Source organism: Podarcis raffonei, chromosome 8, assembly GCF_027172205.1.
Source record: "Podarcis raffonei isolate rPodRaf1 chromosome 8, rPodRaf1.pri, whole genome shotgun sequence".
NCBI classification, from domain to species: domain Eukaryota; kingdom Metazoa; phylum Chordata; class Lepidosauria; order Squamata; family Lacertidae; genus Podarcis; species Podarcis raffonei.
The window spans coordinates 26,333,357-26,358,464 of NC_070609.1; the positions used below are offsets into that span (position 1 = coordinate 26,333,357).

Consider the following 25,108-nt stretch of genomic DNA (forward strand, 5'->3'; position numbering starts at 1 on the left):
ACTGTTGCCTCTCTCTTTCTCTCCTGCACCTTTCTGTTTTGTACCTTAACTTGCCTGGAGGGGACATTTTCGAAATAGTAGTGTGTTTTCTTTGGGAAAGGAGCTAATATGGAAAATACATGTCCTTTTGCTCTTTTTAAAAAGCCAGTGAACTTTTAAAAAATAGTAATGATGATTATGATGATTAAAAAAAAATCTACCCCTCTTCCACCCATACCAAGGTATGGGTTTAATCTCAAGGATGACAGCAGCATTTGGGAATGCAAATACCACGAACTTTGCATAATGTTCTAATGGTTTGTTTGTTCTACTTGCAAATATGTTCCACCTGCAAATATGTACATATTTTTATTGATTATTAATTTCAGTTGACAAAAACATACCCACAAATGGAATACAGAACTTAACAGTTGTTCAGGAAAGAAAGAAATCAGTTGATGGTTGTGGTCTTAAAACATTCGAAAGTAGGCAGTCAAATGAAGGTCCTTCACAGGGTTCTGTGTGTCAATGGAGGGTGAAAACCATGTTCAATTGTCTTAACAAAGTCAATAAAAGGATACCATGTTGTACAGAAGAAGACGCGAGTCCTTTTTTTCCAGATCAATGTTCCTTTCATGAGGTGGTTTGTCCATAAGCACAATGTCCCGTACTTGCAAAATTCAAGCTTCAAAAAGTTTTGCAGTTAAAGGCTTTCCAGTTCTTTGTTTATCACTAATCAATCTGCAACGAAGGATGAGATATTTATTAATTGTATTCTTAATCTGAAGAGTAAAATAAAAGGGCTAGTTTTGGGTCTCATCATAGTGACTGTCCTGTCATCTGATTAATTATTTGAAAGAATAATTTTCCCCAAAAGAGAATGAATGGGGCAAAAAGATTATTAGGGAACTAGGCAAATTGCATTCCTGCCAGCAGAATTTGGATGTATTGTTAATTTTATTCAATCTGACTGGGCACATGTGCTATTTTTAGAGCATTTTCTCAAGTCCTAATTGAGAGAGATCCGAATGGTAGTCTAGTCCAATTTTGTTTCCATAGTTGTTCCTCTAGCTCTTCTCCACAATATTTTCCCCATTTTATTCTTAATAAAATGAAATAAGAGGAGGGGTAGCAAGAGGATTTTATATAGTTTGGAAATGATTCCTTTGTCCAGTGTGTTGGTAGTATCAAATAATTGTTCAAAGCTGTTTAGGTTGAGTAGTGTCTGCGCCCTTAGGTTTGGTTGGTTTAGGAAACGTATGATCTGTTGCATGTGGTCTGGAACTCCCCTTTCAAGCAGCATTTGATGACCCTGAAAAATAAGAGCAAATTCCTATGGGGAGCAGTATCAGTTGTGGGTCTGCACAGATAAGGAAGCCAAATGGTGTAGGCTTGTGTGGTCTTAAGGAAAATGCTTCAAATGTGCCTAAGGTGGATTAAGTCTCTGCCTCTTTGTCAGAGAACAGATAGCTTCAGGGGATATCAAAGAACACACTGGACTTGATGAACCAGTTTTCCCCTTTCTCCTACTACTAGGAGAAAAATCTCCCCCCCCCCAGCTTTCACCATCAACTTCTTCTGCAGAAAAAATAAATTTTAAGCTTCTACCAGTGACTCTCTGAGATGACAATTAAAAAAAAGGAACAGAGGTATGCACACGATAATAAGCTTTGAGCCATCCCAAATAAATACAAGTTGGCACTCTGCAGTCAGAAGAAAGCACCACTGGGAGTTCAGTGGCAGTTACTCCCAGGAAATGATGCATGGGATTGCAGTCATGCTGATCCTAATAAACTGGGCATTATATGTATTGCTGCTACCCACCCAGCCCAAAGCAGGGGTAAAATATACAGTGGTACCTCAGGTTACATACGCTTCAGGTTACAGACTCCACTAACCCAGAAATAGTGCTTCAGGTTAATAACTTTGCTTCAGGATGAGAACAGAAATTGTGCTCCGGCGGTGCGGCAGCAGCAGGAGGCCCCATTAACTAAAGTGGTGCTTCAGGTTAAGAACAGTTTCAGGTTAAGTACGGACCTCCAGAACGAATTAAGTACTTAACCCGAGGTACCACTGTATTATGAATCAACTCAGCTACTTTTCTTTTTGACTCTCCTTGGTGTGACTATGGGGCATAATCAGCTCCTGCTGTTTAAAATGTGGTCATGAGCGCTCATTTTTGTTTCAGTGGAAAGTAACAATAGAGCTGAGGTGGCCACCTTCTCTTCTCCAGTTCATTGATTTCCATTTTTCATGAGAACTTATTGATGATTGTTAATTGGAAGAATACCTCTGGAGAGTTTACAACATTTGACGCTTTTTAGCTTAGAGCAAAGGTGAGGAAGATGAGTAATGATGGAGGTATATAAAATGGGTTGGAGACAGCAGACAGAGCAGCTTTGTTCTTCATCAAAGCAAAGTCTGGGAAAATTCAATGAGGCTGAATGGTGGAAGATTCAGGACGGACAACAGAACGTACTTTTTCACACAGAGATAGTTAAACAATGGAACTCACTCCCACAAGACGTAGTGATGGCCAACAACTTGGATGGCTTTAAAAGATAATTAGACAAATTCACGACTATGTTTGATGATGATGATATGCCTGCCTTCACCCTAAGGTCTCAGGGAAGGTTACAACAATTTAAAATCTAACATTAAAATCCACTATCGGAGGCAGTAAACCTCTGAATGCCAATTGCTGGGAATCACAGGAGGGGAAAATGATGTTGTGCTGACATTCTGCTTGCAGGCTTCACAGAGGCACCTGGTCGGCCACTGAGAAGAGGATGCTGGCCCAGGTGGATCATTGGTCTGATCCAGCAGGCACTTCTTATGTTGGCCTTTGGCTCTTCTTGCATTCTTATGTTCTTAAAAGGTAAAGGGACCCCTGACCATTAGGTCCAGTCGTCACCAACTATGGGGTTGCGGTGCTCATCTCGCTTTATTGGCCGAGGGAGCCGGTGTACAGCTTCCTGGTCAAGTGGCCAGCATGACTAAGCCACTTCTGGCGAACCAGAGCAGCGCACGGAAACACCATTTACCTTCCTGCCGGAGCGGTATCTATTTATCTACTTGCACTTTGACGTGCTTTCGAACTGCTAGGTTGGCAGGAGCAGGGACCGAGCAACGGGAGCTCACCCCGTCACGGGGATTCGAACCGCTGACCTTCCGATCGGCAAGTCCTAGACTCTGTGGTTTAACCCACAGCGCCACCCACGTCCCTCTTATGTTCTTAGTACAGCCATAACACATGCTCCACTTTTCTTTCCCAGAGGGTGGCAGCATCACCACGATAAACTGGCTGGGGAATTTCAAACATCTGGCTAGTGCAAAAGATAGGCACCGCTTCAAAACAGGCAGTTCAAATTCTTGTCAATCAAGGATGTAGTGCTAGAAGAAGGAATTGCAGGATACATTTACTACGTAGAAATGAATTTTGCAGCAACAAAAATAAAATTAAAGTCCCCCCCCCCCAGAGTTGACATAATATTGCACATTGCCTTAATGCTGCAAAAGAACGAAATCTTGACCTTGAGTTAAATTCACAGAATACGAAGTATTTTTTTGGAGTTGCTTTGTAAACAGTTCTTTTTGAATCTCATTTGTCAACAAGTTCACTAATTCGCTGTTGATTTGTTTCATAAAATGTGTACACAGCTTGATTGTAAAACGAACACACAAACAAGCAAACCTCAAAGTGGTTTACAAATGGCAGACAGCTTCACTGAAAGAAAGCTTACTTATGTCATTCCTTTGCTGTAACAGCTCCACTGGCTACTAGACAAACTTGACTGGCTCCCTCCTTGTTTGTCCCTCCACTGACAGGGGAAGACTTTCCTGTTTTTGGCATGGTTTTAATAGATTTTATATATGTCTGTAGTTATAAATTCCATTCATGTTGTTTTTAAATTATTGTTTTTCTGTGTTTTTAGCAGTTCTTGTTTTTATTTGTTAGCCGCCTTGTCAGAGAAAAAGGCAGTGTGTCAATAAATATAATAATTCACCAGCACCCATCTTCCTTTGCCACTGGCTGGTACCATCAGGACAGGACTTTGGGCCCCACTCAGGGGAATTAGCAGGAGGGCCTCCAAACACAGCAAGACTGGCTTTCCACATTTTGAAGTAAGTGAAGAAATACGCATTGCCACCTAAAGAGTATTCTCCTCACACAAAAAAGACTAGTCGTAGTCTAAAATTCTCTAGCTGTGCCCTGGTGCTCTCAGCTCATGTAGAACAAGGAGGAACCCGAAAGGTTTGTGCTCCCAGAATCATTTGCACCGTGCATTTGAGATGCCTTCTTGGTGACAAAAGTGGCATTTCCTAGTGGCATTTCCCCACTAGGGGTGGGGAGGGGGGAGAAATGTGGTTCAATTCACATTTGAAGGCAAACCTACTCCCTGATTAACACTTTCCTAAACACTCTGTGTACTGAAATACAATAATCCTTCAAAATTTGCTCTGAATTCTGCAGTGGAGTTCTTCAGCCAAAATGCTAAAATGTATATGTTATGTACTGAAGTTCTCACCCTGGGCTAGCAGGGGGATACTGTAGATAGTTTTCACTCAGGTCCACATATGCAAATAAGGGATTGAAAGTGATGTTCAGTGATTGGATAGTTACAGAAAGTTGTTACAGTAGCGTTGTACTTGAGCTCTATATAAGCAGGCTGGCTGAACCCTTCAGTTCAGTTCTGTTCTGGCTTGTGAATAAGCAAGAGCTGTTTGAAGAATTGCTGTGTTGTCTGATATGTTCACCCACAACTTAACAGTATACACTAGGGTAAAGTGTGCATATATACAGAAGGGGAAACAGCTTTGCAAAAGTGTGTGTCTTAGGCAAAACGGCATAAGAAAATGTGTATTATGAGAAATTTGCAATAAAATGCTGGTGAAATTTAATGGGGATTTTTTAAAAAAGACTATTTGCAAACTGATGCAGAAATGTGGAGAACTGATGACTGGAAAAATCAGCAGCCAAAATTGACATTTTTGCCTATCCCTACTCCGAATTGCCACAGGGATTCTCCCTCTCCGTTTTGTGTTTAAGCAATGATTGAAGCCATTTTTATTTGGATAGGCTTTTAATGTTTAACTTTTCTGCTCTTTTAGGAATTTTCTGGCGACTGCCGTTCAGTTTTATGATCAGGTCTGATATGGTTTTTTATTACAATTGCTACTCCCATGTTTTATTGCTGCCATTTCACTGAGTGACATGTTATTTGGGGGTTTTAATTGCATTTTGCAAATCATTCTGCATAAGCTGCTTTGAACAGTATGTAGAAAAGTGGGTAAGGAATAATGACAATGAATATGATAATCCATCTATCTCTAATGTTCAGAGTGCGAGTGCTGTTGTTCATGGAGCCAAAACAACAACAACACCTACACTCTCTGTAGCCCTGTGGGAATTTCAAAAGTTGCAGAAATATTAAAATAAAAAATGAGGAGAAAGGACCCTGGGCAGGGCAGGGAGTGGGGCCTAAACAGCCCTATGAGGTCTAAGTGGGCATGAAACACTGACTGGGTGGAAGTTGGATAACTTGAGAGAGAGTGTGTGAAAGCAGTGGAGTGGCTGGAATCCTGAACAGCAACATTCGTTACTGCAACATTTTGCTGCGGATCCTGTGTTATGTATTGAAGTTCTCACCCTGGCCAAAAGGAGTGTCGTGTATGTAGTTTTCACTCAGGTCTATGTCAGTTACTTTAGGCGGGAAACCCTGGGTTGTTGTTGCTACAGTGTTGACAGCCGGCTGCCTATAAAAGCAGGCCGACTGAGCTGTTTGCTGTTCAGTTCTGTTCCAGCTTACAAATAAAGAGCTGCTTTGGAGAAATCGCTGCGTCGTCTGCTATGTCTACCCACTATTTAACATCCTGCACATTATTTGAAAAGGATTCTTGTAAGGAAGAAAACTGGAAAATCATCCTTTCCACTCTCTGCCTTGGAAGTCATAGGTTAGCAAGGCCGGAGAAAGCTCAACAGTAATAACGGCCCGACATCCTGTTTCCATAGTAGCCAACCACATGGCTATGGGAAGCTCAGGAGGACCTGAGCACACCTGTGGTTTCCAGTCATTGGCATTCAGAGCCATACTGCCTCCAACAGTGGAGGGAGAACATATCTATCATGGCTAATAATCATTGATAAATAAGGATATATATATATGGAAATATAAATAATTCAAATACAGAGGTACCTCGGGTTACCTCGGGTTACGAACTTTGCATCAAGATGAGAACAGAAATCGCGCGGCAGCGGCACAGGAGGCCCCATTAGCTAAAGTGATGCTTCAGGTTAAGAATAGTTTCAGGTTAAGAACAGACCTCCAGAATGAATTAAGTTTTTAACTCGAGGTACCACTGTACAGGAGCTCGTGGGGGCTTGAAGTTGCTCATCCACAGTTAGAAGCACCTGGACACAGACACAGATCACATGGGCACAGTCTTTCCCACTTGGGTGAGATGTGTTGTTTTTCTATTTAAATTGTAATAATTGTCTCTACATTGGTATCTGTAAATCACCACATGCAAATCAGTATCTTTTGCCATTTTATAGTGACATGTTTCCTCTTTTTGACAGAGCATGAGCTGCCACCCTACTAGAGGGCCTCAGGTGTCTACAGGAGTCACCGCTTGAAGAGATGCCCTAGACGTAGGGGACTTTGTTCTGCAGACGATACGTTTTATTTAGCTATCATGAGGACAGGACAGTCCTAACCTTCACCTGATGCACCTTAGTCAGTGGAATCAGGGTCCAGCTGACGCATTTTGACCTGGTAATGGCAAAAACCTTGCTTACAGGGCAGTGTCCTCTGTAATGTGTAATTCTGGTGCCAACAGAAAAACAGCCTGTGTTTCTAACCCCTATCTAGATAAGCACAGGCGGGGAATTTCTACCTGAACTGAATGCTAGGTCAACATTATCTGTGTGTCCCCCAGTTGGATTTTTCCCATTCCTGTGCCTAGAAAACTCCACCATTGCCACCTGACCCAGCCAACTTCAGCTCAAGCAAAAGGAGCACTCTGGACACAGGGCTAAAGTCCACTCCCATCATGCCTCTTTGTTTTCATAACTGCAGGACATGGCAGGCTGTTTGCGCTAAGCCCAGCCAAGGCCGCGGTTCCTGAACATTTTGGCCTTCAATGACAGCACTGCATCTGTGGCAATCCGCCATGGTGGCCTTGTATCGGGAAAAGCAGAGCGAGACCTGCCTGTTTGTGCTGGGTAACTCATAGGCTGAGCGATGGCTATGACTACTTCTACAGCCTTGTTTTCCTGCAGCACAGGTGAGAGGTGTGCAGGGCAAACTAAGACAATAATAAATCTCATTAGGTGAAATAGAGCTTCTAAGTAATAGGATTGGTGAGCAGCAGCAAACTTTCCTAAGGGAAGGAACATAAGAGGCTCTACTGGATGTTGTTCTCAGTGGCCAACCAAAAGGCTATGTAAGTCCACAATCAGGACTTGAGTAAAACAGCACTCTCCTCACTCATGTTCCCCAGCTACTGTTACACAGAGGGATTCTACTCTGACCTGAATATAATACTGTTATGAGCTGTCGGTGCAAGACACCTTAAGTTCCGAATCAAGCTAGTGTTAAAATTTAATTAAGACCTGTGTGTTAAAACTGTGTGTCTAACTCCCACATTTTAGAATCTAATCAAGACCTGTATGTATTGGGCTGTGTATCAAGATACCTCTTTAATCATAGGGAATCAACAAGTGTTACGAGCTAATTTAGTCAGGCTTATTTCCTTTTGAGATGATAGTTTGGGCAACACAAAGGATCGAGGACAAATTGCACCGATAGTAAGCAGTGGGCTGGAGAGGGAGTCTGAGAGCAATGATTGGGGTCTGCTTTAGTCTGAGGCTGCTGTGGCTATGGGAGAAGCCAGAACCTCTTGGGGTGTGAATGCTGTGAACTCCTCCATCATAGGCTCAGGCTGTATATATGTGTAAATAAACCATATATCATAAAGACACCACAGTCTCTGCTGTGCCTCATTGTCCAAAAGGAAACACACGAACCCTGAGTAACTGCCTGGAACCCCTGGAATCTCACACTGCTGTGGAGATTGGGGTGGTGTATAACAATACATAACCATCATGATAACTAGTAACCACTCCTCAACTTGCCCTCCATGAGTATGTCTCATCCCCTTTCAAAGTTTTCCATGGCCATCACTACATCTTCTGGCAGCAAATCCCATGGTTAAACTGTGCCCTATATGAAGAACAACTTCCTTTTTTCTATTCAGAGTCTCCCACAATTCAGCTTCATTGGGTTAGCCTGAGTTGTTGTCTTGAGATGGAAAACCTCTCCACAATGGAATGCACCTCTGTCCTGTTCTCCTGCCCTCGCCCAGCTAAAAAGCCATAGCCTTTCTTCACAGGAGAGTTTCTCTAGGCCCCTGATCATTTTGGTTATCTGTTTCTATATCTCTTCCAGTTTTTAAACCTCCTCCAAGTGAACCCAAGCTGTATACAACGTCATTCTCATTTTGCCTTGCAAACTTTGAAGTTGCTGTGGGAATAACACACAACACACACACATCAACTGTGTATGCACCATACTTTTAACACACATTTAAAGCACATGGCTTTACACAAAGAATCCTGAGAACTGTGGTTTACCACTCACAGAGTTACGATTCCCTTCAGCCCTTAAAATGCCCAGAATTCTTTGATTCAGATAGGTAGCCGTGTTGGTCTGACGCAGTTGAAATAAATAAATAAAATGTCCAGTAGCACCTTGGAGACCAACTTAGAATTCTTTGAGTGAAAGAATGTGCTTTGAGTGTGCTTTAGTGGTATAAGACTTTTAAAGACACAATCTAAAAGACAAAAATAGGAGCTCTGGAGGGACAATGGTTTACTGGGGAAAGGTATAACCAAGGAAATTTCATGGTAAAACAGTTGAGGTGAACTTACTAGACTTGGATGTAAACATGTTAGATTCAGGCTGTACATTTCTTAGCAACTTTTAAAATTGCACATATCTTCTAACTTTTACAAACGGGAATGACCGCTTGTGAACTAAAGTTGGCTTTAGGCCTAAATCGATGGACTTTAACCCTTGAAGTCTGCGGAATAGAAGGTGTTTCTATCTGATGACCTTGCCTTGTGCAATTTCCTGCATTGTTGATTGCTCCATAGGAAGGGCTTTAGGTGGACTTCCCCAGATGGATTGTTTTTATCCTGCTTTGAAGATCAAAGGAGCCCCTGAATGCTAATGCTGAAATAAAGCAAAATCACAAGACTGGAGAGAGCCAGGAAAGATGTGGATTCCTAGCACTCCATGTCTTTCCATCTAGAACAAAAATGGAAAACAATATCTGGCCCTCCAGATATTATTGGACTCCAGTTCCCATCAGCCCCAGCCACTATGACCCATGGTCACTGTGGGTGGAAGTTGTAGTTCAACAATCATCTGGAGGGCCACAGGAGCCCTAGTCCTGACCTAGAAGCTCATGAGATGAAGATGCAATAGTCTGCAATCCTAAACACCTTGTCTGTAGGGCTCATTTCTGAGCAAGTAGAATAAGATTGTGCTGAAGTACATTTATTGTATGTATGTATGTATGTATGTATTTATGGATGGATGGATGACATAGCATGGTGGCTAAGAGACTGAGCTACAAACTAGGGGACCCAGTTCTAATCTTTCATTTACTATAAACTCACTAGGTGGTGGTGGTGGTTGCCAGGACTGGCATATGTTATTTTCATTTCAGTTGTACATTTGGGTATGATTAATTCTCCTACCACCACCATCACCTTTTTGAAAAGGACACATTACTTAACTACCTCCCTGTTGCTTTTAAAGATACAATATTCAGGAATTCTAAAACTGAAGAGCTGGAGAACATCAGACTCAAAGCATGTTTAATGTTTGTTGTGTGAGGCTGTGAACAGCCCTGGACTGAAATGTGCAGCGTCAAGAAATCCAGCGGACGACCTTGGGCCAGGGCCAGTTAAATCTCCACCTGCAATATCTCGCAGGGTTGTTGTGATGGCACTCTGGGTTTATTGGAGGAACGTCAGGATGCAACTTTAATAAACAGATAAAACTCATGCAAGCAAGGCTTAGCGGTTCTCAACCTGTGGGTCCCCCAGATGTTGTTGAACTACAACTCCCATCATCCCTGAGCTCTGGCCTTGCTAGCTAGGGGTGATGGGAGTTGTAGTTCAACAACATCTGGGGACCCACAGATTACAGCGCAACCACACACGCCTGCTCAGGAGTAAACCCCATTGAGTTCAATGGGGTGAACTCCCATGGTAAGCGAATACATAGCTCCCGCCTTAATTCGTTTTTTCAAGCCATAAATAAACACCAAGCCTCGGTGCGACCAACGTGGGAGCTTTAGACTCCGCGCGCGTCCGGAGTGAACGAGAGCTTTCTAGAGCTTCCCGTCGTCCTTCGCGCGCATCGGAAAACGATAACCACGGAAACGGACGCCAAACGGAGCCCAACACCGCCACCAACGGTTCGTCCCCTGACCTTCCCTTTTATCTCTGATTGGACGAAACGCTTGCCAGTTAACGCAGAGAAGCCGGCGGTTGGCCAGAAGCCTGCCGAGGAACGGGTTCGGCGAGTGCGCGCTGTTTCCGCTTCCGGGGGCGCCACTGACGGAGCGTGCTGGTAACAGAGGAGCAAGGCCGGAGCGTCTGTGGTCGAAGCTGAAATAAGAGCGAAGCGGCTAAGCGGGCGATGGGGGCCAGCGGGGAGGATGGGACGGATAGCGAGGAGCGCTTCGACGGCATGTTGCTTGCGATGGCCCAGCAGCACCAAGGCGGCGTCCGGGAGGTAAGATGGAGGGCAGGAAGGGAGGCCCTTCATCCGAGTTCTCCTCCCGCTCCGCCGTTTAACGGTCTCCCTTCCTGGAGTCTCTCTTTCGCGAACCCCCTCGCTGGCCTAGCCGCCTTTCCCCCTCCCCCTCATGATTTCCCTTCTCTCCGAATACCGTTTGCTGGTGAAGAGCAGCCGGCGACAGCTGCTGCCCGCATGTAAAAACACCTGCCATGAAATGCAACTGATTGCCACCAAATTGGATGACTTCACCTTCCTCTTTCCCTCCCCTGCAGCTCCCCACACCTCCTCCAAATATGCTCCAGAGGAGTGGAGAATCTCTGGAACAATTCTTTTGGACACGTGCAGTGAGGGCTGCAGGGTTGCTCCAGGAGAGGGAGGCAACATCCTGTCGATTCCCCCCCCCCCAATTACTTTAACCCACTGTGTTCTGACACTGTTTTATTATTTCTTCTAGGTCAAATTTATGGTTCATCTAACTAGTATCCTGTCTCTAGGAGATGCATTGATAGCCAGCATAGTACTCACTTTGTTGCTTGACATAATGGAAATGTGTGAATGCCTTCCATTAGATCTTGGGAGAGTTCCATAAGCACCATGAAAAAGTTTGAAATGGTACCTTCAAAATACAGGCGCACAAACACCTCTTAGTGCATTCTACCCATCTGCAACTGCATATAGGCACAGTGCCAGGAAATAAATAAATAACTTTAATCCTACCAGGAAATGGCAGGAGAGAGGTGGAGAGTTCTCGTGGCTTGTGAGAAGACCCTCCCTGGAGCCTGAAGAGGATGTCAACTGAAAGCTGAGGATGCCCTGCAGGGACTGGAGGCACAGCTGGGCTTTGTTTAGGCTGCTCAGCCTCCCCACCTGACAGCTGCTTTTCTGCACATCCTCCATCTGCCCCCAGAGCTTCAACTTTAGATATTTTGGTCTGGATTGGAGAGCAGGGGGAAATAGGCATTTAGTGGGTGCTCCCCACTTTCCATGATTTCACTTATATGTGTGGAGGTCTGGAAAGTATTCTCTGCATAAGTGTGGGGATGCCTGTATGTGCTTCTGTGCAATGTAGAAAGCACCTGTTTAGACAACACAGTAGGCTTTTTGCATAAGACCACTCTTCAGTATTATGTTATGATGATTTATGATGGAAATTCCTGTGTTTTAATGAAAGATAACAGCATAGACCCTAAAAATCCATTTCTTGACAAGAATCCAACTTCTGCTGCCATTCAAGGATACATAAAATGTTGATCTAAGTGTGCCATAAACAGACACCAAAAGGTGTTAAGATCACACGTACAGACATCATTGTAATACACTTAAGTTTCATAAAGCAAAAGTTTCCAGTTTCATTTATATTGACCTCTATAGAAAACAGTTTCCCCTTATAATATTAAAACTCATGGTCACCTAATAAAGTTGGCTAATAACAGGTTCAGGACTGGTCAAAAGAACTGTTTTCCAAAATAAATTTATAGGATGATGGTCACAAGCTTAGATAGCTTTAAGGAGGATTTGGCAAATTCATGGAGCAAAAGCCTGTTACTATTAGCCATGATAGGTAAATGGAAGCTCCATATTTTGTATGGGTGGGGAACCCATGATCCGTCAACTATTGCAATGCCAACTTCCATCAACTCCAGCAGCCAGAGATGGTGGCAATTTTAGTTCTGTAACATCTAGAGGGATACTGGCCCCACACCTCTGCTCTATAGAGCCAGTATCGGAATACTTTATGCTGGAGAGAAAGCCTTTTTCACATTCTGCTTGCAAGCACCTAAGTGACATCTGACTTGCTGCTGGTTCCTAGGTTACATGGACCTTAGCCTATTGAAGTCCTTAGAAACTGTGACCATAGCTAGCTTCTAGATAATTATTGATTTTTGAGCAAACAGTGGTTTTCCATCTGGGTTGTTGGGCTTGATAATAAAGCAAATCACACTGCAGTTGAGTAACGTGATTTGCTTCTGGGGTTGATGGGTATTGGTATCTAACAACAGTTGGAGGGCAATGGGTTTCCTGCTGTTATGAAATATGGAGCTTCCATTTAGCTACCATTATGGTAAATAGTGCTTTGCTCCATGAATTTGCCAAATCCTTTTTAAAAGCTGACTAAGTTTGTGGCCATCACATCATCTTGCAGTGGCAGTCAATCTTATATATATATTGTGGAAAAAATATGAATTAAAAACAAAATTGTTTGTCCAACTAGGCAACTTCCTTGCAATTTTTTGTTTTTGCACATCCTCTTTGAGAGCTTCAGTTCCCATTATGTATAACCTAACAAGAACAGAAAGGTATGTAAGAAGGCATTTAGCATTTTGACATCATGAAAGCAATGTTTGATAGTGAAATATTATTAGCAGCCATTAATTTCATATATTGCTTTGCTACTGAAACAATATTGGGAGCTCTTTTACAAATCAGATCACTTGTAAGAGACGTTGAATTTTTAAAGAGCATATTCCTCATTGTGGAGTTTAGAACAAGTTCTTGAAAACATATTGTATCCTTTCCTTACAGCTTGTGAACACCTTTTTTAGCTTCTTGAGGCGCAAGACTGATTTCTTTGTAGGAGGAGAAGAGGGTGCTGCTGAGAAGGTATCCTGTTTATCAGTTGTTGTTAAATTTATTATAATAATAATATAATTTATTACTTATACCCCGCCCTTCTGGCTGGGTTTCCCACCCGCCCTTCACCAGCCCTTCACCAGCAGGTCACAGGGAGGATTGCAGCAATTTAAAATTCAGAATTAAAAACAGCCGCAGCAGAGCTGTCACAGGTATAAGGTGGGCCCCAATAAACACACGTCTCAGTTGTGAAAGGCCAGGAGCATATACACATCTGCAGATGACACTACTAACAACCTTTTTGGAGAGTGGAGAGGTTGTTTGGTTGTGGTTTTTTTTTTGGCTGCTGTTTGAACAAAGGCTAGCTTCAAAAGCAAGCATGCTGAGACGTACTGAGTTAACTCCAACAGACACCAATGGATCAATAATACCAGCTTGCTCTGTTTGTTCACTCCTAGAAAAGCACTAAAGTCCACTTCTGCAGTGGTAGCTTTGCCCCCGCCCCCACTCCCAATAGAAAAGTTTGCTTAACAATGTGAGAAATGCTGCTGGTGATCTTAGATGCTATGTGATTATTTAGTTCCTTTGCTAATTTTAGGAGGGGAAGCATATGACATAGCCTACCTTTAGAATTTGACAACTCTTACTTAATCTTCCAGTGAATGTAAGAACTTCAGAGAAATCTGTATACCCCCCCAAAACAACAACAACAACTAGGAATTAGATTAAATAAAATCAATCTACATAGAAATGTGGAGGGTTTTTTTAAACCACTGAGGTCTTAAATGAGGCCCTGTATAAGAAGCGAGATATTGCACCCTCTATGCATCATTAACGCTACAGGTTGCCCTTCCATTCTCTGAGATATTTTCCATGTCAGGCCATTCCTTTTGTCCTTAGAAGTTCAACCCAAGCCTGTTTCTCAAGTCAATATAAGAAGTGAAAGTGGGATTATTGCAACAAGGTTTTCTTTTGTGTTGCATTTGTTGGGGGGGGCGGAATATTAATATTTAAAGTGGAGAAAAGTTGAGTGATTTAAGAGTTTGGATTTTTCTTTACCTGGCAGAATCCTGATGAATGCAAGAAGCCAGTGTACATTGTGGAACAATGGTGTTAGGGACATGGAAACAGGAATTCATGTTACAGAGGAATGCTTTTCTTCTTTTTAAAAAGTTGATAAAATGAGACGGGGGAGGTCAGTAGAAACATACAATTCAGTTACAGCTACCAGAGTCTATGCTAACAAGTCAGATTCCATATTATGGATGGAACCAGAGATTTCTCAATTCATATCTAAGTTACACACTATCTAAAGATTGCTTCTATTTTTTTAAAATGTGAGACACAAGATTTTAATCTGTTTTTTTCAGTAGGCACAAGTCTTCAACATGTCACTGTCCAAAGGGCACATTGGATCATGTGTTCCAATGTCAGTTCTTCTGTTCATGGCCTTTAGTTGCTGCAGCAGCTGTGAAGGTCACCCAGCAGCAGGAATTCTTAAAATTCAGTCTGTTATGCAGTCAGATGACTACATCACCTCTAGCAGCAAACATATTAGAGCCCTGACCTTCAGTCTCTCTCTCCTCCCCACACCCCTCTCTCTCTCTTTTCCCTGAATTGTGGGCAAAGGTATTCCTGTCATTCCAACTCTGGGCTCTTGGGAAAAGGGCTGATAAGTTACTGCAAGTAACTTTTTTTAATGAGCCCTGATGGAAGAAAAGCTCCCTAGTTGATAGGAATCTCTAGACCTCAGTACTTCAGGGACCGCCTCTCCCCATACAAATTGTCCCGGACTCTGCATTCATCATCTGAGGCCCTTATTCACGTGCCTCCTTTTCTGTAGTGGCTCCCCGTTTGTGGAATGCTCTCCCCGGGGAGACTCACCTGGCTCCTTCAGTACAGTGGTACCTTGGTTTACAAACGTAATCCGTTCCGGAAGTCTGTTCTTAAACCAAAGCATTCTTAAACCAAGGTGTGCTTTCCCATAGCAGCGGGGAATTTACACTCAACAGGAAGCGGAACATGTTCTGCTTCCAAGGCAAAGTTCACAAACCAAAACACCTACTTCTGGGTTTGCAGCATTCTTAATCCAAGTTGTTCATAAACTTAGCTGTTCTTAAACCAAGGTACCACTGTATATATTTTTAGGCATCAGACGAAAACATTCCTCTTCAGTCAGGCCCTTGGCAGATTAATATTCTACAGCCTTTTAAGTGTGTTTGTGGGGAGCGGGCATTATTGTTTTGTTGTTTTTGCTTTAATTATTTTCTTGTATTTTATCTTGTATTTTATTCTGTGAACCTCTCTGAGGTTTATTCTTGTGATGAAGGGTGGTCTAGAAATTTAATTAATTAATAGCCTTTCTATAGCTAATGGTGGTCACATCATGTGTCTGGCCCCATAATATATTGGCTGATGATAGAACTTGAAAGTGATATGAAAGTAATCCTGATCCCCTTTATCACCAAATGTATCAAATTGGAGGGGTGGGGGTGGAATTGATACTAAGCAGTACCTTCCTTTGATAGAAGAGCCCGTCTTAAGTTAGACCACAGAGAAAGATAAAGCCATTTTATCTACTACAGGATGCTGCTTCTTAACTAGTTTTTCACAGGATTTATTCCGTTCCCCCCAGTTAATCACAGAGACATTCAGTCGCCACAACAAGCTGGCTCTGAAAGCACAGAAAGAGAAGAAGGCCCGTCAAGAGGCAGAAAAGCGGGAGAAAGCAGAGCGTGCTGCAAAACTTGCCAAAGAAGAAAAACAGGAAGAAAGTGAGCCAAGGATTAAAGAACTGACTGAGGAGGAGGCAGAAAGGTTGCAACTGGAAATTGACCAGGTGTGAATCCCATTTGTTGTAACTGGATCTTCACTGTAATGGAAGAACAAGTATATTGCTTATGTCTGGCTTGATTGGTTATCAGTGGCTTTCCATTTGATTGAAGACTGCATTTAACCAACCATGAAAGCATCAACTCCTATAGAATTATTTTGATACTGTCTTAGAATATCTCCAATCAGTTCCTTCTCTTTGCTTATGTTCTAAGGCGTAGCACTTCCCAGACCTTTATACATTCTGTATCTGGAAATTCCCCACAATGTTCCACATGGCAAAATCATCACAACTACTTATAGTGCTTTGAAGTAGCAAAAAGCCCTCCCCCCCCCAGCCGCTTTGAACTAACAAAGGGGCAGGGTGCTACTGCTATTAACAGTACATAACATTTCACAGAAGTTTGTAGTTCTCAACTGTTATCTTCTAAAACAGAAAAAAGAGAAGACAGAAAATGAGGCCCAAGGTATCCCTTCCAAGCCTGCTGAGAATCCAGTGGAATCTCCTGAGTCCAGCAAACAGGTAATGTGTTCTCAGAAGTTTTTGAAACTTGTGAACAGATATTGGTTCCCATCTTAAACCTACATTGGTTTAAGATGATTTTTGGTGGTGGATGCTCACACAGTATGCTTACCAGAATAGAATTCTAGGGTTTATACATGTGAACACTGGAAAACCTCTGGATTGCTTTGTTTCAAAGAACCCACATAGGAGTTGTTGAGGCCTTAGAACTATTAAAAATTAGATTCATGAGCAAGATAATCTTTCTTTCTTTTCTTTTTTTTAAAGATATTTATTAAAATTTTCCATTGTAATACATTAAAAAATCAAAAAACAAAAAAGTTTAAAAACACATAGAATTCACAATCCTTATTTTCAATGACATACTTCCCTGACTTCCCCACACCTCCCCCTCTTGTATTCCAATTCCAATTTGTTGGTTCAACAAGTTCTTATCCCTAATTTTTAACCTTTTTATATTTAGTTGCTTTTAAAAAACCAATTTTGCCTTATAAACATCAATAGTTATACATCAGTGCTTATTCTTAAAACCTTTTTCTAAAGTCGACCTAAATTCCCTTCCACAATTTCCTCAATTCTCATGCAAATAACAAAAGTAAAAGCAAAACAGATTATAATTATACACCCTTTGGATTCCCAAACTCCACCCCCCCTTTCCCGGTTTCAATCCCCAACAAACGTCCATCAGTCAATCTACTATCAGCCTGGAGATCTCACGTCCGAGGCTCTTAATTCTCTCTCAGTTCCTCTCTGCCGGTTTTTTTGATATTCCTTGGTATTAAGCACCAAATCTCGGAGAAGCACTAATCCAATAGGGTCCATGTTTCTTCCAGCCAGACCTCCATACATAAAAGTGGAGCCTGAATCTTGTTTCTTACTCCTTTCAAGTCCAAATGTCGCCAAAGCTCCAACTTCCACCTTAATCAAATTTGTAATCCTTGGGTCTTCCGATCTCCACATAAGGAGATCTTTCCATTCTTCAGTCTCCAATTCAGACCAAATTTTCACCAATTATACAGAAGATACAACAGGCAGGAAAAAGACTACATGAATTTGGCTTGCTAAAAGTTGAATACTAAGAAGTATTTTTACTTTTTGCTGTGTTTTGTCTAGGATACAGATGAGGAGGAAGAAGATGAGAAGGACAAAGGCAAGCTTAAACCAAACTCTGGGAATGGGGCAGACCTTCCAAACTACAGGTGGACACAGACCCTCTCCGAACTGGATGTAAGTATAGGGTGTTTTTTTTAAGAACATGAGATGTTTTAACTAGGTGATAAACTTAATGATGAGTCATAAAAAGACAAGTCTGTCCTGCATTGATTGTTAAGGGGGGGAAATACAGACGGGCGGTGAATAACATTGGGAGTTGGTCTTTCTGGGTCTCAGTCTTGTTAATTAATGACTGTTTCAGACCATACTAGTTTGGGACACAGAATCAGTTCCAGAAAGAAAAAACTTGGAGACCTGATATAGCGGATTGCCGCAAGTAACGGTTAACAAATTGTCCGTACCAGAGGTTTATATGTGTGGATTCAATGCTCCCTCTCCTGTCTAGCTGGCCGTCCCATTTAAAGTCAACTTCAGGCTGAAGGGTAAGGATATGTTGGTCGACATACAGAGACGGCACCTGAAGGTGGGACTGAAGGGCCACCCACCTGTGATTGACGAAGACTTATATAATGAAGTGAAGGTGGAGGAGAGTTCATGGCTGATTGAGGATGGGAAAATAGTCACTGTGCATCTGGAGAAGGTAACAGCAAAAGATTCAGACCATGTTCATGCCTAATTTTGGTAGAGTTGTAAATTCTTGAATGTGCTGTTGAATGTCCAGTTGAAGAGAGGAGCTTCAAAAACTGAGCTCGCAATATGAATACTACTTTTTGTTTTGTCTGATCATCCAAATCAAATGGGCTACCATGCCACAGTGAGCCACAAGGCCAGGATGTTATCTGAAAATCTTTGGCCACCTCCCTTTCTATCCCATGTCCCCTTCCTCACCCCCTGCTTTTCAGAGCAGGTACTCTTTTCCGTGGAATGCTCTCACCAGGGAGGTTCACTTGGCACCGTCATTATATATATTTAGGCACTAGGCAAAAACTTTTCCCTATAACAAGGCCTTTGGTCTTAAACTATCTGCAGCCTTTTAGGAAGTGGGTGATATTTTTTTAATCTGTTTCCTCTTGGCTTTACTGCCTTTTTGGTTGTAAATTACTTTAGGTTGCCCTAGCCTACACTAACAATTTTAATGAATAACGCTGGTTGTAAAAACATTTAATTCTGCAATCTTGTTTCTTTTAGATCAACAAGATGGAATGGTGGAACAAGTTAGTCCAAACAGACCCAGAGATTAACACCAAGAAAATTAACCCAGAGAACTCAAAAGTGAGTGCTTTTCCTGCTCAGTTGTGGTCATGCCCTGCTTGTGGGCTTTCGACAGGCATCTTGTTGGCTACTGTAAGAATCAGGATGTTGGACTAGATAAGCCTTTGGTCTGATCCAACAGGGCTCATTTCATGCTCTTAATTTTTTATTTAAAAGGATGTGTGACAGCTTGTTGTTTCATGGAACAAGTATATATACTATTCATCTGGAGAATTCATCATTTGATAGTGTTCACTGGGTCAGAACAGAGGAAGCTGTCTTCTGTCAGATCAGACCATTGGTTTATCTAGCTCAGTATTGTCTATACTGATTGGCAGCAGCTCCCCAGGGTCTCAGACAGGGGTCTTCCCTAGCCGTTCCTAGAAATGCCATGGATTGAACTTCTGCATAGGAAGCAAATGCTCTGTCACTGTCCTTTCCTGATGTATTTCCCACAATGAACACCTTTCCTTGGTTCAAAAATTGTCAAGATTTTGTGCCATCTTCAATGGGAGAACTCATAGAACACAAAGTCATTACACACAATCCTGTGGTTCTCAGAAGTTGGTGTGCTTCCCTAAAGAGGCACAGGTTTCTCCTTTTATATGCTGCTGCCAGCAATGGTTCTGGCTGCTCAGCCCGTGACTCAGAGATCCTTGGTATGCACTGCTGCCAGGAAGGCAGCAGCTAGAAAGTGCTGAGAAGGAAAGGGCTGGGGCGTGAATCTCAATTATTCCCAACACCATAGTGAAACCACGTTGCTTTGTTCCCGTTGCAACCAGTTATCAGATCTGGACAGTGAAACCCGCAGCATGGTGGAGAAAATGATGTATGACCAGCGGCAGAAATCAATGGGGCTCCCCACATCTGATGAGCAGAAGAAGCAGGACATCCTGAAAAAGTGAGTAAGACCAGTTTGTGTGTCTCATGGGGAATATGAGGGGAAAGTATGAAGGGTCGCTCTCTGAGCACAGATATCTGCATTTGTGCATTGCTGTACCACCAAATTACCTGTACCCTTGATAGTTTAAAATTCAAAATCAGTAAAATATCCGTATAGTCAACAGCATCACAAACCAACCCACATCTTGGTGGCCAATGAGTGCAAGAAGTCCTTGTTGGTGAGAAATGGCTCACCTGTAGCTCTAGTTTAGCTCTAGGTCCAGGGAGTAGGGCACTGTCCAGGAACAAATGACCTGGCAGTACCATCTCGGCTTTTATCAATTATGTGGTGTGTAACTATAATTTCCTCAGAGCCAGATTGCCTAACCTCTTTCACCCCAGCAATAGATGGATCTCTAGACATTCATTTATAGCTTTATTGCCCTGTTTGGCAGAGGTTGCCTATATGCTTCTGTGAGTAATTATCCTGTTAAGGCCATGCAGGGTGATGCTTCCTGCTCTCTGGGTTGGAAAGAGGGTAACTACAGGGCACACAGCTACCTACCTGGCAGTACCATCTCTGCTTGGCACAATTACGTGCTGTGTGACTGTAATCGCCATGTGCTTCAAAGCCAGAACAAGAGGCTGATCACAATAGCAGCATCCATAGCCTCAGAATGGTCCCACTGAAATTAATGGGTATGACCAGCTGAGAACTATAAATTTCAGTGGGTCTACTCTGAGTAGAACTGAGGTGCTATGCACTGTCTTAATATTGGCAAGCATCAAATGCAGCAGCATCTGCTTCTGTTACCTGTAGAGCTTTGTTCAATGCTTCAGAAGAAGTCTTTAGTGTTCCTGATGAGCTGAGAATTTGCACTTTCCTCAAATATATGTCCAAGTCAAAAACAGGGTCTTTTTCAAGATTTCCACCATGAATCCTATTTTCCCTTCACTGCTGCTAATGGCTGTAATTGCAAGGAGGCTGATTTAAATAATAGTTTAGCTGCTTCACATCTGAGCTAATTGACTTTGGGCCAAACAACCCTCAAATACACTAGTAGACCATGTGCAGTTATTCATCTAGTAAAGGTGTCCTCTTTCTTATCCAAGATAGCACATTAGATGTACATTCAATAGTACAATAAGCAAACAGGTTGTGAGAGAATGGATTTGTAGCAGTCTTGTAAAAAAGCCCACGAAAGTTACTAGCCTGCTGGTGGCTGGCAAATGAGAGATGGGCATCCTGCTACATTTCTATGCTGGGCAATGATTTTTATCCTCTGGCAGCCTACCTGCTTGCTTTGCTGGATATTCAATCACCCATGCACGGTTTTTTGCTGCCTGTGGCTACTAGACAAATACAGGCTGATAGTTTTAAGATTGCCAGTCCAAAATGACTTGCCAGGTGACAAATTTATGGAACCTGGTAACTTGGAAGCCTACAATCTCTTTGCTGTTGCTCACTAGCACAGACCACCCAGCTACCTGCCTGTTTTGCCAGACTACGCATGTGTCCAGTGGAGTGACTTTAAGGCAATGCTTTGAACTTCATCCCATCAATTGGGCAATGTATAAAGATCTAACTTGCAGAATCATCTTTCATCTGTATCTTTCATGTGCTTGATGCACCTTAACCCACTTTTCCCTTCAGTCCCCTTCCATATTTTGTTTCACCACCACCACATTTTCTCTTCGTTTGAATGTTAATGTGTTTATATTCTTTGTTTCATTTGTAACTGGAGAATTGCAAAAATATAATACAAAGAACAGATTTGTCACCAAAATAAACAAGGGCATGAGCTAAGTGCTGCATAAAAGATTGAATACTTCTGTGCAGTGTTCCTGGCATGGTTTTGGTGGTAAAGAGACCCAAGTCAGAGCAAATCTTCCAGAAAGATCTGAAGCCTGACTTTTAAACATGTTTTTCTCTAAGGTTCCCCTTCAGTCCATGGTGTTCTTATTGCACAAACAGAAATGATGTTTGCATAGACTTGAAAACTCATTTCTATAAGCCAGGTGCTACGTGTCTGAACTGAAGCTAATAGTTCCCAAGGGCATGTTAGATTAATTTGTCGTTCCTCATTTACAACTGTAGTACGTCGTTATGGGGCGATTTTACTGATACTGCTAATGGGAGACTTAAGGCAGCATCATAGGCTACAGTCAGTCAGAGTCATAATGATATCAGGGTCACCTGTGACGTTCCAAGACAGGGTGGAGGGTAGTCCTGCAGTAGCTTAATGACTTTAATAACTAGTATGACAGCTGCCTGCATTTAAGAGGCTGCTTTATTTTTCAGATAATGGCCCAGGGGCCAGTAGTGTGTTTTCCTTCACAAAACGGACCCTTTCACAAGTATATACCAGTTGCTGAGAATCACACATGGGGAAAAGCATGTTGTGCTGCAGTCCTGCTTATGGGCTTTTTATTGGCATCTGGTTGGCCACTGTGAGAATGGAATGCTGGACTAGGTGGGCCTTTTCCCTGAGCCAGCTGGTTAGACTGCATAATGAAGTTGACATCGTGTAGCAGTGAGGGCATCTTCCCTAACACTGCACATGAACTCAAACATGCAACAACCAAAATGGGTAACATCAAAGTGTGGAATCTATTTTCAGCTTGATGCAATTCCCCAAACCCCCAGTAGTAAAACATCAACCAATAAAACACGAGGCATGTGGACCATAATAAAAACAATGTGATTTTTTTAAAAAAACAAAGCATCTGTCAACCAAAACTGTAACTCTTATAAACTGTCTTGAAACCCCAGAGTGTACAGTAGCATACAAGAGCTATAAATAAATGCTGAAAGCAGCAATACAATCCTGATTTTTTAAGTAAATTCATTTTTACCTGGCAAGTGAAACTCAGAGTAGGTACATGGTCCTAGGGAGGGCAATACTGATTTTCATGGACTCATAACATTGCCTTGCTGATTCTTCTTTACTAGCTTTTTCAACTAATGTGTGCTTCTCTCATATTTACAGGTTCATGGAACAGCATCCAGAAATGGATTTCTCAAAAGCAAAATTCAACTGATATGGTTGGCCTTTTTCTTCTCCCCTCCCCTCCTCTAAACTCATTAGGATAAAATATAAATGAAAATAAATCAGCAAGACGGTATAGTCATTTCACCCAGCCCTGGGACTGCTCACATCACCTCAGAGTGAACTTTCTGTGTAAAAAGAGCTGCACTGGTTAATCCATGTAGCACACTGCTTATGCTTCTGGATTTTCAACAGCAGAATCAATCGCCTAAGGCCCATTTTACCTCTGCACAGGGAAGAATATTTCAGGGAGAGGAAGGAGTGATGGGAAAAGGGAGTACTTGATGGAATCAGATTGTCCCTTGGTTCTTGCTTAGTGTCAAGGAAGTATCATTTAAAATACAATAATTTAAGTAGCAAGAGAGACACTCAGCCTTTGTCATCCTCTACTCTCCCAGCTCCTGCTCTTGAAATCAGAGCTGAAAGTCTTCCTGCAGCCTTCCTTCTACAAACAAAGCAACCCCTGCAGACTTCTAATTCAGTGCAACAATACTGAACATTTTCAGACATTGCAAGAAAAAATACTGACAAATTTGATCCACGGGTGTCTCATGCTTGCTGCACTTGCACCATTGTCCCCAAGGAATAGCTTGTGTTGGAGTGATAAGCACTTCACTCAAGGAAGTTCCCATTAGACGTTAAAATGAAAGCAGGAGAAGCAGCTTCACAAAACACCCATGTATCTGCTTGTCAGAACTTTCTATAACCTCTAAAGTTACCGTAGTATTTCAAGTGTTACATTCAGAAGCTTGGGGGCAAAAGGGATAGATGACTTTTGCATCTGTGTTTAGGCTTATGGGTGGAGTGTAGGAGTATCAAACTGTTTAGGCCACATCAGAATCTGGTATATCAGTCCTACATGTTGTTCCACTTGGATCTGTCACTCAGCTGTTTCTGCCAGTCCCTGATGTACCCATTTCAGAGCTTCAATCGTGTATATTTGCCCCAGATATTAGAGGTTTTTGCCCTTCAGAATGACTTCCTTATCCTTCCTGTTGCAATACTGCTGGTGATTTGGCCTTACATAACCAATATTTAGGAATAGGAAGGGTCTGTTAAGTGATCAGTTACTTCAAAAAGGTTGACTTGCTCTACTCTTGTTGTAGCTAAAATGAATTGATCCATACAAACAATGCTGGTGTCTAAAACTAGCAGTAGGCAAGGTTTTTCTGCTGTCCACAGACACATGTTGGATGGCGGACAGATCTCTGGTTTGTTAGAGACCAGCTGTCCACCACATTGAAGCGACTCCACATACATTCCCCTTTCGGCGTTGGACATGCCAAGCAAGAGCCTTCTGCATGTTCTATTTTTTTTGTGGTGGTTGCTTTAAAAACAGCTTGTATTCTGCATGTATAAATAAAAAGGTGAAGTTTTCATGTGGTGTCATGTGACTATATTCCAGTTATCCATTTACCAGAATAACTTTTGAGCCACCAGAAGGTAGCTAGCAGCTCTTACAGAGTTTATGAAGGTATGGAATATTAAAGAAAAAATGGTCCATACCTTCCTAAACTGTAATTAGAGTATTTATGAACCCTCGTTCTTCCAGTGAAGGAAGAGCAGTGACTGGGAATAAAATATAGGCAAGGGCATAGAATATATGGCATTCAAGGCAGTGCTGGTTTCAGCTGATGGGAGTTGTAGTTCTGAACACCTGGAGAGCACCAGGTTGACATAGACTGATGTACAGCATTGTAGCCTGTCATTTTAAATAAGTTCCAGGCTGTCAGCCACCCCTCACATACTTTGACAGTGGGCTGTTCCACCCCTGCTCCCTGTGGTGCAAGCTACAACCTTTCCCCTTTTTCCTAAGCTGACTACAGGCCATTGACCCCATTCATTTGCGCCCTGTGGCCATCCCATGACTGTTTGACTTTCCACCATGAGGCAACAGTATACAGTGTCCCTGTGCCATTGTGCTCTTTTGTCATCCTCTGAACCTTGGAATGGCCTTGGTTGTCTACCCTTGCTGGCTGGCAGACGACAAAGCTTTCACCTGTTTTGTGCCTGCAGAAATGTGTTTCTCTTCCTTGCAAGTCTGATTATCCTGTCTTTTGTCCATTGACTTAGCAAGGTGTGGTGAGCCT

The 25,108-nt window shown here is 42.4% G+C and overlaps 1 protein-coding gene and 1 long non-coding RNA gene across 2 annotated transcripts; one reads left to right on the plus strand and one right to left on the minus strand.

Moving 5' to 3' along the window:
• Positions 1 to 320: 320 nt before the first annotated feature.
• On the minus strand, positions 321 to 11,822 carry LOC128418700 (uncharacterized). The gene is made up of 2 exons (XR_008331745.1): positions 11,514 to 11,822; positions 321 to 720 (listed from the first exon to the last, which is right to left on the minus strand). It is a non-coding gene; the product is annotated as an uncharacterized LOC128418700 (long non-coding RNA).
• On the plus strand, positions 10,583 to 24,397 carry NUDC (nuclear distribution C, dynein complex regulator). The gene is made up of 9 exons (XM_053398671.1): positions 10,583 to 10,790; positions 13,320 to 13,397; positions 16,003 to 16,206; positions 16,636 to 16,722; positions 17,836 to 17,949; positions 18,281 to 18,475; positions 19,024 to 19,107; positions 19,869 to 19,987; positions 22,959 to 24,397. The coding sequence occupies exons 1-9, from the start codon at positions 10,695 to 10,697 to the stop codon at positions 23,008 to 23,010; spliced, it is 1,029 nt and encodes a 342-aa protein (XP_053254646.1). The 5' UTR covers positions 10,583 to 10,694; the 3' UTR covers positions 23,011 to 24,397.
• Positions 24,398 to 25,108: the final 711 nt, after the last annotated feature.

What these genes read in the sequence shown, in the direction of transcription:
- NUDC (XM_053398671.1), top strand. Translation starts at nt 10,695, where the DNA reads ATGGGGGCCAGCGGGGAGGATGGGACGGATAGCGAGGAGCGCTTCGAC. An exon ending in AAGAGGGTGCTGCTGAGAAG is followed by an intron (nt 13,398 to 16,002) that starts GTATCCTGTTTA and finishes CGTTCCCCCCAG; the next exon opens with TTAATCACAGAGACATTCAG. An exon ending in AAGCAGGACATCCTGAAAAA is followed by an intron (nt 19,988 to 22,958) that starts GTGAGTAAGACC and finishes TCATATTTACAG; the next exon opens with GTTCATGGAACAGCATCCAG.